The sequence below is a fragment of the Meleagris gallopavo genome, chromosome 3, assembly GCF_905368555.1.
Source record: "Meleagris gallopavo chromosome 3, MGAL_WU_HG_1.1, whole genome shotgun sequence".
NCBI lineage: Eukaryota > Metazoa > Chordata > Aves > Galliformes > Phasianidae > Meleagris > Meleagris gallopavo.
In genome coordinates, this window is record NC_139406.1 from 34,281,772 (window position 1) to 34,294,508 (window position 12,737).

The window sequence follows — 12,737 nt, forward strand, 5'->3', positions numbered from 1 at the left end:
TACTACTATAATTCACATCCTGTATGCTAAGAGCTAATATTGGTAACTACAGTACAATATTTAAGGCAAAATGTCTTAGTGATTTACTTGAGCCAAGATTGTGCACAGTGACTACTTCTTGTCTCTAACTGAGAATACAAAAATTGAGTTAGCTTAAAAAGTACTTCTCCTCTGTGGTTTAAACACATAGATAAATACCGTCCAGTCTCATGACTTAAATGTGCCGATGCAGTGAATTAATCATTTAGGCTAGGGCAGAGCATGGAAGGGCAGAGGGGGCAGGGAAGGTGAAGGAAGCCCTTGGTTGCCAGGACATACAAGTTTCTTCTGTATTAAAGTAAGTAAACATTTAAACAAAGCAAACCTTTAAATTCAGATTCATAGTTCTTCACTTTCCTTTGAAGTGATACAAGGAAATGCATCTTAACTGCATGAAGGCTTTGCAATCATTGTCTTCAAATTCCTTAGAACTGATGATAAAGGACTGATGATAGAGGACTGTCGACCAGAGGACAACAGGAAGATTGCTATGCTGAGTCTTGCCTTTGTACCTCACATTTGTCTACTTAGTGACTTTGGCCAAGTCCCATCATATATACTGGATTTTGTTTTTTCCCATATGAGGTTCAGTTCCTAAAAGGCTGCCTACAGATGTAAGGCCACTCTGTGTATATACATAGTGGCCATCAGTTCTGAGGCCTAGTTGTCTAATTTTGATTTCTGACAGTGTCAAAGAAGTCAAACAGTAGCTTTATTTTGTATATTCTAAAGACGGGTAGAAATCATATTGTAAACTTACCAGTGCTGCATTATTAGCATCTTTCTGAGCAGTGTGAGCATTTTTTCCAAAGAGCAGTTCCAGATTAAGGATGGACTGGACTGCTAGGCCCTTTTGTTTATTAACTACAGTGGACTAGTTACAGTTTGATTCTCCTCTTCCTCCTAACGCATTTAGTTAACATTATACTCAAATTGTTTATGTGCTGGAAGTTTCTTTCATTCTGTTGTTGATGTAAGATCATTATTATGTACTATTGAGTTACTGAGAAACAGGCTGTCAAAGTCAAGGTATATTTTCCACTTTGCTGTTGCTATGCATGTCAAATCCTAGTTTTACTATGTAATCATTAATAGAATTTTTTTTTTTTTAAGCTATAACTCCTATTACTGACCACTTGTGATACGTAATTTTTAAAGTGATGTCCTTAGTTTACCTTGCTAAGGACAAAAACATCATGATGATGAAAAGAAAAATTGATACACTAACAAGGCTGATAAGAAAATAATGTCAAATTCCTTTTCATTATTTGTATTCCAGCATTTTGTTTCATACATTGACAGTATTTTAGCATCCAAAGCATACGTTACTATATGGTTTTGTAGAATGATTTTTTCCATCCTATGTCCATAAGAAATTTAAAATGTTTTATTGAAATACTAGAGATATTGCAGTAAGGGATTAAGTACCCTTATATGTTTTTTAGCACCATTTTTATAGGAAAGAAATATATCTTAGCTGTAACACGTTTTTGTCAGAGATGTTTGATCATTTTACAGTACTGTGATTATCTGTGGTGATCTTTTGCCACAGACTGTATAAAGCTATTCTAAATGGATACTTACTCGCAGATGTTACTGTAAAGTGTTTCATTACTAAGCAGAGTTTATATGTAAGGAAGTCAAATGCTGTGGAGAAAGAAGGTAAAAGATGTTATTAACTGACTTGAAAGGCTGAAGCATAAAGACACAATTTTTCTCTGGACGTGTGGTGACCATAGCTTCCTGCAGATGCCAATCCAGCTCAGTCTGTGCAAGGCCATACTTTACCACCACATTTAAAAAATAAAAGCCCTTTGGTTGAATAGCTGGATGTCACCTCTCGCAACTCAAAAAATATTTAGCTGTTGTTGTAATGCTCAATAGAAATATGAAGCTTTCCTTTAGTACCTTGTATCTAGGGCAGCTCTGTGAAAACGAGTTAAACACACGGCTGACTCATCCCTCATCAGGGAAGGGAGCAGTGGTTTGATGTCAGACTGCAATGACTGTGAAGGCAGGAGACCTGCGAGGGGATCATGTGCCCTTCCATTTGCTAACTTGACTTAGAAAAAATAAAATCACTTTTTTATTATAAATTTTCCTGAAAACTGCACAGTGTTTTTTGCTGCTCAGCTCTCCAGTGAACACCTGAAAAATCAGCATGCTTCTTTTTGCAGTTTGGAAAGCTCCCACTGAAAAAAATCTGCAGCCATTTCACTGACATTTATATCTGGGATGATATGAAGGTAGTGAATAAACATGAATATGGAAACGCACAGCTCCAATTTTATGATTGCTTCAGAGTCAAAGATGTTTGCAGGGCAGAGTCCAGAACTGCCTTTATATAAGGGGCAGCGGGAGGGGATATCTTCCAGTACCAAAGCCAGAAAAAGACAAAAAAAAAGCTGCAAGGATTTTGAAGTAAATGCTTGTTTTTATGCAGCACAGCAGGGCTGTGATCCACAACTGAGCTCAGTAAGTGCTACTATGATACAGTAACTAGCTGCAAAGCTGCAGGCTGGTCCAATATACACTCTTTCCAAAACCGTAACCTCTCATTATTGGCAAGTATGACTGTGGCAAGACTTCCGGCAAGATTTATTTTCTCTGATATTTCCCTGCTATTATCTGATATCCTCACTAAAATTTTCCTTCTTCATCTTCATTAATATTTCATATCCCATGATCAGAGTATAAGCAGGTGTGACTTTGAAATAAAACATATAGACAAACAGGTTTATGGCAAGCACAGGGAAGGAAGGAAGACAGGAGGAGAAGGAATCCCCTGCCTGTCATCTGCCAGTCTTTGTAGTCCGGTAGCAAACCAGATCCTCGATTGTATTAATACATGCTGTGGGTCAGTAAGCAATCATCATTGTACTTAACAGTAATTCTGCTGAACAAGATGAAAAGCAGTGCTGAATATTTTCCTATACTTCAGCTACAAACAGTTTTACTCAGTTCTCAGCTTTCAGTTTAGATGGTAAAAAGTTTTTAAAACTTAGATTGCCTGTTAAACTCTGTGAACACAAACAGTATATTTTCCTGTTTATCCTCTAAGACTTCATATATTTCATTTAAAGACCAAAATTCCATCATTAGTTGCAGTGATTACTCCACTGTCTTCAGGCACTGTTTTCCCCAAATTTATACAGCAGTTTTCTCATAGCCCTGTTAGATATGCTGACAACACAGCCAAAATCAGCTTACCAACTACTGCAAAGGTAACAATCCAAATCAACATGGTGCCAAACAGAAGCTGCATACCCTCAAACACAAATAAAACAAATGAATCTTTCCTGTACAGCCTATACCTTCCTAGAATGCACAGAACAATATTTATGCTTTCTACATTAACAGGATATGTATTTAGTAGATCTATATGGGAAAAGGCACTTTTTATAAACTAATGGTTTTAGCTATGCAGGAAGCCTTCCTAGTTGCATTTTCAAAGTGTCTTTGGCTGAGATCCCCAAAGAGACCTGAATTAGACCATTAGGCTTAGTAGAAAATTGTGCTGTCTAACTTTTTGATAACTACTCTGTATAAGAGAATGCATAGCCCTCAGTTGCTCAAACTCCTTCTGTGACACATGGGATACATCAGGAACCTCAAGAGGGGAATTGCAGCTGTCAGAGAGGAGCTGTCTTAGTGAGCCAGGATAAAGCAGTGGGGACAGATGTGTCCTGTCCCTCTCTGAAGTTAGCACATTTAGCACTGATGGAGCTGGCTTCCTCCATCCATTCCAGTGTGTTTCTTGCACGCCTTCTCTAAAGAGTGTTTAATCAAAATTCTCAGCAGCAATTAGAGCTAACATCCCACGCCCAAGTAATTAAGACAGCCAGTCTCTCATTACATAAAAACTGACAGCTTTGAAAAAAAGTTTGAGAGCTGCTTCTGAAAACAACCTTGACTTGGGGGGGTTAGGTGAAATTAAAAATTGTGCCACATTGTCCAAACCATGCAATGATCACCAGTATCGCTGTCTTGCAATACTGAATATGGCTGATGCTGTGCTTTGTGTGGTTGCACTGCGAGAAGCCTTACCAGTTTGAGCCCTCCAGGAGCACCGGGAAAAGAAACAGTTGCTTTGCTAATCCCAGTAGGCTTTAAACATCAAATAGTCCTTAAACTACTCAGCAGCCTCAAGACTTAGGTGCCCCCAAGCACAATGGGAAGGTTGATTTATGTAGCTGGGGAAGATTAATGCTTACAGTTTAGGTACCAGGTGTAGAGAGCAGCTGAAATGGGCCACTGAGACCCAAACATTTCAGGCTGCAAGAGCTGGGGCTGTTCAGCCTGGAGAAGAGAAGGCCCTGGGGAGAACTGAGAGCAGCATTTCATTATCTAAAGGGAGGCTGTAAGAAGGAAGGGGACAGACTCTTTAGCATGGTCTGCTGTAACAGGACAAGGGGAAATAGTTTCAAAATAAAAGAGGGGAGATTTAGATTGGACATCAGGACGTTTTTTAGAGTAAGGGAGGTGAGGCACTGGCACGGATTGCCCAGAGAGTTGGTGGAAGTCCCATCCCTAAAGACACTCAAGATCAGGCTGGATGGAGCTCTGAGCAGCCTGATGTGGCTGTAGGTGTCCCTGTTCATTGCAGGAGAGTTGGACCAGATGACTTGTAAGGGTCTCTTCCAACTCAAATGATTGTATCGTTCGATGATTTTGAAGACTTGTCAGAAAACTACAGAACTGTGGACCTGTCACTAACAATATCCACATCCTATTCCTCAGCCAAATCATTTCAGGGAGCTTCAGACCTTTTGCCGTCAAAAAAAGAGACTAATTTCTGCACACTGGCTGAGCCTCAGGAACAGAGAAGAATGTGAAAAGGGCAGGTGGAGAGAAAGTGAAGCATCACGTTCTCTCTGGAAAGCTGTGTCTCAAAACAGGAATCTCATCAGCTCAGTGGAGCTCTGCAAACACTCTTAACAAGCAAACAAGGAGTATGTCTGTGATCACCACTATCCTGGCAGCAGGCTGTGGAAAATCTCTGCTTTATCCATGTTTAAGTCTCAAAGATGAGCTATGAGTTTTAGAAAAGGAGAGTTCTGTTTCTGAGGCAAACATTTTACTCCAAATGCCAACAACATTTAAAAACAATGCTCTTAAATTTGTAGTGCTTCATTCAGAGGAAACCCACTTGCCAGAAGAGCCTCTCTCTCTTTCTTTCGTTATCACATAAATAAATATCTTCCTTTCAGCTGGAAGATACTCAACCATTTTCCATACTGTTTTCAATTATAAATGAGAAGGTCAGACTGTAACCCCCACAATACTGTTCAAGTGATCTTTTTTCCATTATAATTGATATTTTAAATTACTTTATAACTGCCTTTGCTATAAATTCATGCCCATTATTTGTAATAAGTGCTGGCGTCATTTAGGTTTGCTGGCCATATTCCCAGAATAATGCTTTTGGAGGGGAGTGTGTTCATCTTGAAGAACTGGGGGAGAGCAAGGGATGATCTGCAACCCTAACATTCTCATTAATAATTATAACAGAAGACAAATTATAGCAAGTATATGCTGTCCAGTAAACATAGTTGCTATGGTTAGAGGCCCCTGGGTTAAAACTAAAAAGTTAGTCACGGTCTCATCTCTTTTTAAACACAGTTTAGATGCACACACACAGGTATGCTTTCTACTTCTTTAAGACCTCAGCCTAGTTGTCAGTTCAGGCACTGCTAAAGTGTGAATCTGCAACTCAGCTGAGCTGCTCTGCAGCAAGAGTGCAGGGAATGCAGAAGAGGCAACTGGTGATGTGTTGGAATGCTTGGGAGGGATACGCTTGTTGCCTGAGAAAAGACCTTGCCAGTGTTGGACTCCAGTGCAGTCAGGTCAATGCAGACTACAGTTTGCATCTGTAAAGTCTGTAGAGGAAGCCATACATTCTCTGCTTCATTTGTGCACAGTGCCAGTCTCAAAAGCAGAGAAGTGGTGTCTGCATCCTTCCTCATTGAAAGCATCACTTCGGTTACCTGAGGGGATCTGGAAAATGCATTAGGGGATTAGCTGCTTCTTTGGCACAAGAATACCCAGCTCAGTAAGCAGCTTCTCCGTCTAGGTCCTACCAGAGAGACTCTGAGACCCTCTAACCTCCATCCCTTTAGAGTAGGTATGGATTTTGGTCCTACAAGAGGAAATGGGTAAAGTGGAAGAAGGGGGAATCAGAATATCCTGAGTTGGAAGGACCCCTAGGGAACATCAAGTCCCACTTCTGGCTCCACATAGGATCACCCGAAAATCAGACTATATGTCTGAGAGTGTCATCTAAACGTCTATTGAACTCCAACAAGCTTAGTGCCATGACAAGACCTATGAGCAAAAGGAAGGCCCTGGAAATGACCACATCCTACAGGAGCATTAGGAGTACATGGAGAGAAGAAAGGTGAGAATGGAGCCAAGGAAGACTTCCATAAGTATTACAAAGGTAAATGCAGCTTCTGTTTTTGGGAAGGGCCACCTCTGCCTATGTGTATTTGCAGTTTGCCACACTCCATAAGCTGAAAGTAAATATCTTTCAGAGCCTTTCAGCCAGGACTGCTCATGAACGTGTGGCATGGCAACATATGTGCTGTAGGCAAGAGAATTAAATAAATTAGCAGAAAAGCTCAGCAATGGGAAGGCAAGGCTGACAGTTCAGCAGTCAGTCCAGGATTGAAGTGTCTATTTAAGGACATAGGTGGCTGGAGCCTGCTAGTTTCTGTGTAAGTACAAAGCGCATGAGTCACAAACCAAAATTATTTGGTTTGTTACTGTTGTTAGTTGAGGTAAAAAAAAAGTAAACAAATCATCAAGGAAATATACTATTATTAATATCTGATCATTACCATAGTTGGAAGCACATAAAGGCAAAACTGAGTTCATATAGCAAACATAAATCTGTCAGTTCCTAACTCTTTTCTGCTTGACTTGCAACCAGAAAATGGTCTTCTAGTCCAGGTTGTTAGCTTTCAAAACTTTTAAAGTTTTATTTTTTTCCCCCACAGGTAAAAAGCAGGAGATAAGTTTTTGCTGGGAAAATGTAATTAATCCCTAAGTGGCATCATGAGAGACCTTAACTTTTCTGGATTATCAGAGGGTTACAGTTGTTTAAGATAGATTTTCTCTGTGAATTGGCAATAGACAAAAGTGATGTCTGGATGAAAGTGTAGCAAGGTCAATGGAAATGCATCTTTTTGTTTTCATTTTCATTTTCTTTCCTGTTTTTCCTTATAGCATGTTCAGAAAAAGCTAGATAGCACAGGAACCATGATTTGGGTCTTGGTGTTCGTTCCTCTGTCCTTCCTTTTTCTGATACTATCTACTCTTTACCATTCTACCCACCACGTTGTACATGCTTACTGGGCTTTGCCTAGACATTGATTCAGCTACCTATTTACAGTGTCTTGAGTTCATTTATGCTTTTCCTTTGTTGCCAGAATCCCCTGTGGAATACAGGGAGACAAAGAAATTGAACAATTTTCTTGCAGTTGTTCATGTTGTAGAAAAATCTAATTAAATTTCAAGGAATGGAGAAGGCTTCTTTACCCTAAAGACTCTCCCCTGCTGAATTTCAAAGGAATATTGCAAATAAAAAAGGGGCTAGAATGTAATGTAAGAAGATGCCAAAGAAACAAGCAAAAGAAAAACTGCCACAAGAATATTTTATGCCAGAAATCATTAGACAATTGCAATTGAAAGGCTATTACCATCTCTCACTATTATAAAAGACATTGTAATTGCACTTTGAACAAGTAGGGTGACACTTTCTGCACTGTATATTTATCTGGCATTGGACACATCTTGGCACTTCTGATTATTAATGTATATGATAATCATACAGTGAATAACTGGATTGATAAGAGTCTACTGAGAACAGCTGCTAACAGTAGCTAAAAGAACCACCCATCATATTTTTACTGGAATCTTTGAAAATAAAGAGGAATGTCTGTCTTCAGAAATAATTACAAGTATAAAATAAACATTTAGAAAAAGTTGTTCCCATTACTACTACCACTACTTCCAAGTTTTGTATTTTTCTTGTGAAAGATAGAATCTGTCCTAAAAAAAAAAAAAAAGTAAATTAGATATCACTTAAAAAGTGTGTGTGTATATCCCTAAATTGTAATGCTAAATTTATCAAGTTAGAAAGCACACCTGCTGTAGCTGATAAATTCATTACACACCAATCAATGCTTTTTTCTGGATGTCAACCAATTCTTCTTATAATTACTATCTTTTTTCTTTTTTTTTTTTCTTTTTTCTACCATTTCAGTTATTTGGTTGTTTCTTAGCCTGGGAAACACGAAATGTCAGCATTCCTGCTTTGAATGACAGCAAATACATCGGAATGAGTGTATACAATGTCGGGATTATGTGCATTATTGGTGCTGCTGTTTCATTTCTTACTCGGGACCAACCCAACGTGCAGTTCTGCATTGTTGCTTTAGTCATAATTTTCTGCAGTACCATTACTCTCTGCCTTGTGTTTGTACCTAAGGTAAGTGAATTTGTTTAGCATGGATGGTGATTTTTTTTTTTTTTTTTTTTTGTTCCATTTTGTAATTGTGATTTCATGTGTAAAAGTTCATTGACTTTTCAAGCTCTGGGAAAATTCTAAAGCTAGCCTGTCTGTATCTGAAACAAAGAAGCAAGTTTCATGAGATTTTAGAAAAAATAGGAAGTTACAGGAACATGAATGCATGCATTCATTCCTAATGCCTACATTTTACCGAATGTGTGAATGGTGACACAAAGGTTGTTCTCTCTAATTTTAATGGAATAGGAACTTTTTGGAGAGTGGGACTTGTGGATATCAAGGAGGAACAGGTCCAGTTATCTGCTCTACCATGTGTCTCTTATATTGAAACCTCTAAGATACTCAAGTATGGTGGTATAGTAGGATTTATTAACACTTCAGAAAAAAAAAAGAAAAAAAAAACAACTGTATGCAAACTGCAGTTGCTGACAATGAAGATGTTTTTAGTAACTGATATATTGTAGGTCTAAATGAGGCATGGACTGTAAAATATATGCCTTCATTTCTTTTTGGTCCTTTGGACTCTTGAGGATGTGTGTATTATATGTTGATGGAAGATGGAAGATAAATTATTTTACTTGCAGAGTTAAGCTTTAGGCATGAGTGTGATAGACCTTAAATGACAAGAAAGTGATTTCTACGTAAGCTTACTTTAGCTAAACCACAAGTTCTGGAGAATGCATTTGTATTTTGTGGCAAAATGTGCAATTGGGGTCATTTTAAATGATTTGCACAAACCTAGCATAACACCCCAAGTCAGATGAATATGTAATTTGATGACTGGAACATTTGCAAGGCAAGATTTAAGATGCTTGTCTTACCTCTGGAATTTTTGTCTTTTCAATTAAGTCATGATAAAACATTTGTGGCAGAATTGAACAAATTATAGTGAACGTGTTGGTGCTAACTGGCATCCCTGATTATGGTTCTCAGAAGGGAAATTTACCTCAGTTGTTCCCACTGAGAAAAAAGAGAGGCAAAGAAAAACAAAAGAATCCGACTTCTGATCTACAGCAAAGCAGAGCAATTCATTTTCCAGATCTAACTAACCTGGATGCATTTACAAGTTCTGCAGTTCAATTCTTAAAAATTATATACCTACAAATACATAGTTATTACCTTGTTCTGGATCTTAGGGAAAAATCAGAACTTCATTCTAAATTAATGAAAATTCCCAAACACAGCAAAGAAAAATACTTTGAAATTCTGCAAGATTTAAGTTTGTAAGCTGTATGAAAATGCATATTAAAGCTCTGCTGCCAAAAATATCTCCACGAAATTTCGAAAGTCTCTTCAAAGAGAAAATATTATTAATGCTGTGACATGCTCTTCTGCCCTTTGCTTTCATGCTCCCTTACCCATCCTTTTCCGCTGCTGCAGGCTCTGAAATGATTTTCCTGTTTCCTCTCTTAACCCTTTCATCTGACCTTCTTTTAACTCCCAATTTCCTTGCCATCATTTTTACTCCCAGCTCTTTCTGCTCAAAATGCAAACATGAACCCTAGCCTCTGAGCATAATGTACTTCATCCCATCCTATGTATTGTCAGGTTCTAATACGCTTAGCTGTTTTCCATTACAAATGATCACTGGGCAAAGTACAGGAAAAAAAAAGAGATTGAAGCAGGCGTTGAAATGTCCATCCAACACCTGAGTGCTTTTACAGCTAGACATTTTTTCTTCTAGCATTTGTATATTGTGTCCTACATTTCTTCTTGCTATGCTTTGCAACAGTTGCAGCAGGACTAGTGGCAAGCATTCTCCCCTGGAATGTGCTCCAGCTTAGATTTCATGATGTCCAGGCCCCACAGAATATTGTAACCAAGAACACTCAAGCTATACAGCTAGGTAAGACTTCAGTGTGAGACGGGCACCAAATCTCTCCTCTTAACAATTATGTAATCAGTACACTTTTAGTGACATAGGAAGATTGTTGGTGAAATCCTTAAGCCTGAGGCTCAACAAGCATAGAAGATACTAAAGATCTGGAAGCTTGCACTTCTTCATTTATTAAACTATGGTTAGGCAGATGCAAACAATAATGTGCTTTTGAGCCATTTGAGTACTTATATTTTTCTTCAATTCAAAGTAAAATACATTTCCTTCAGCAATCTCAAGGTCTTACAGTGCTAGAATTCAATTTTTGCCCCATAGCCCTTTTATGGATCTGAATAAGCAGCTGTTAAATTACGTAGGGAAACTAGTGAAAGAAACATAACATTTTTCCATTACTTCTCAGTTTCCTAATCATATTTACATATACTGTGGCAATTACTGTGCTTCTCCAGGCCCACCTCATGCACTGCTGTTTTGTTAGCACAAGTGACTCTAAAAAATCTCATAGCAGAATTAGACCAGAGACAAATTCTTCATTGCTCTCTTCACTTAAAGATGTGCTACACCACCTTTCATGGACTGAGGTGAAGGCAGATGGCCAGTAGTTCCCTAGATCCTCATTCTCAACTTTCTTGAACACATCTGTAACATTTTCTCTCTCTCAGTGCTCAGAAGCCTCTCCTGATCAGCATCAGCTTCCAAAGATAATTGAGAGTGGCCTTGAAGTGATATCAATCAGCTCTCAGTCCTTGGGGATGCACCTCATCAGGTTACATGAATTGATGTTCAATTGGCTTGGGGGATTCCAGAGGGATGGGATTCCTGAAAACAATTATTACAAGTAAGACCTAATGTGAAGCGGTCACTTAAGATCTGAGCCTTCTGCGTGTCTTTAATCACCTAAAGAAATGCAGTTTATTGTCTTCAAATTTAGCATATTATCTCCATCTACAGATTTGGTCTGCAAACTCATGTCAGGGAAGAACTGCTTCAGTGTCAGATCAGTCATGTCTGTATCAGAATTTAGGCCTTTACTTCATGCCACCACAACTGCGGAGTGGTCATGCTTGCAAAAACAAGGTGAACCAATTATGAGTCATGGCTATACTACAAAATGTGACTGTACAATACTTCCAAACTTCCTTCTCCTTTCATCTTTTCAGACAATTCAGCAGCATTGGATTTATGAAATCGTATCCATGTTCTCAAGGCAGGCAGCTCCTTCAGCTCTACTTGTATATAAATATATGTGTATGCTTGGCAAGTAATCATAAGTTCTGTATTCTTTAGAGTACTCTGAAAAGATCTCACCTCCTTGCCGAACCGCTAGTAGCTTCCTCTCTTCATGTCAAGGCGATATTTTCACATTGTCACTGAATGTTAAATCTTACTTATATTTGTTTAAATTAAATATGTTTAAGGTTAACCTTTTTTAAGTGACTTATTGAATTTATTTGAACAGATTTGTTTTATTTTGGTCCCTAAAACCTAATTAAGTTTCTGTTATCTCCAGAGTGCAATCCCCCTAGGATTCTTTCTGTTAATACTCCTACTTCATGCCTCTTTGCTTGAACGTTACTTCTAACAGTAGGAAAGAAGAAATTTCATGCAAAGCTGTGTTTGGGGAGTGAAGGGTTTGGGTTTGTTGGTGTTTTTTTTTTTGTTTTTCTTGAGGAGAGAATATATTCTTTGAAAGTATAAAGATATTGATGAAGGATAAAGAGATTTTTTATGAAATATTGAAATATATCTTTAATTAAGTCCAGGCTAATATATTTTAAATGAGTTTTTCCAAGTTGGTGAATGAAAAACTTATGCTGGTATGAGCCAGCAGTGTGCTCTTGCAGCTCAGAAAGCAAATGGCATCCTAGGCTCCATCAGAAGAGGGGTGGGGTGATTGTCCCTCTCTGCTCTTGTGAGGCCCCATCTGGAGTACTGCGCCCAGGTCTGGGGCTCCCAGTACAAGAAAGACAGGCAACTATTAGAGATAGTCCAGAGAAGAGCCACAAAGATGATCAGAGGGCTGGAACACCTCCCCTACAAAGACAGGCTGAGGGAGCTGGGCTTGTTCAGCTTGGAGAAAAGAAGGCTGCAGGGTGACCTCATTGCAGCCTTCCAGTACCTAAAGGGAGTTTAGGTACTGGAACTGCTGAATCACAGCCTGAACCTCTGATTGAGAATCTGAAGTGAGCAGTGAGTCAGCCCTGGGAGCACAGGTGAAGGCAATTCAGCTGTGCTAGCGGAAGGGGTGGAGCTTGGCTCCACCTCTCCTAGACTCAATTTAAGAGCTGACTACCAATGGGAATCTCTTTTGGAGGTTGCTCCTCTTGGAGT

The 12,737-nt window shown here is 38.8% G+C and overlaps 1 protein-coding gene across 1 annotated transcript in view; it reads left to right on the forward strand.

The window, feature by feature from the left end:
- Nucleotides 1-12,737, forward strand: part of GABBR2 (gamma-aminobutyric acid type B receptor subunit 2) — a 444,892-nt gene that overhangs the window by 410,136 nt on the left and 22,019 nt on the right. The window contains exon 15 of the mRNA XM_085220593.1: nt 8,306-8,530. Coding sequence (XP_085076719.1) covers nt 8,306-8,530 — 225 coding nt within the window. The remainder of the gene's footprint in view (nt 1-8,305; nt 8,531-12,737) is intronic.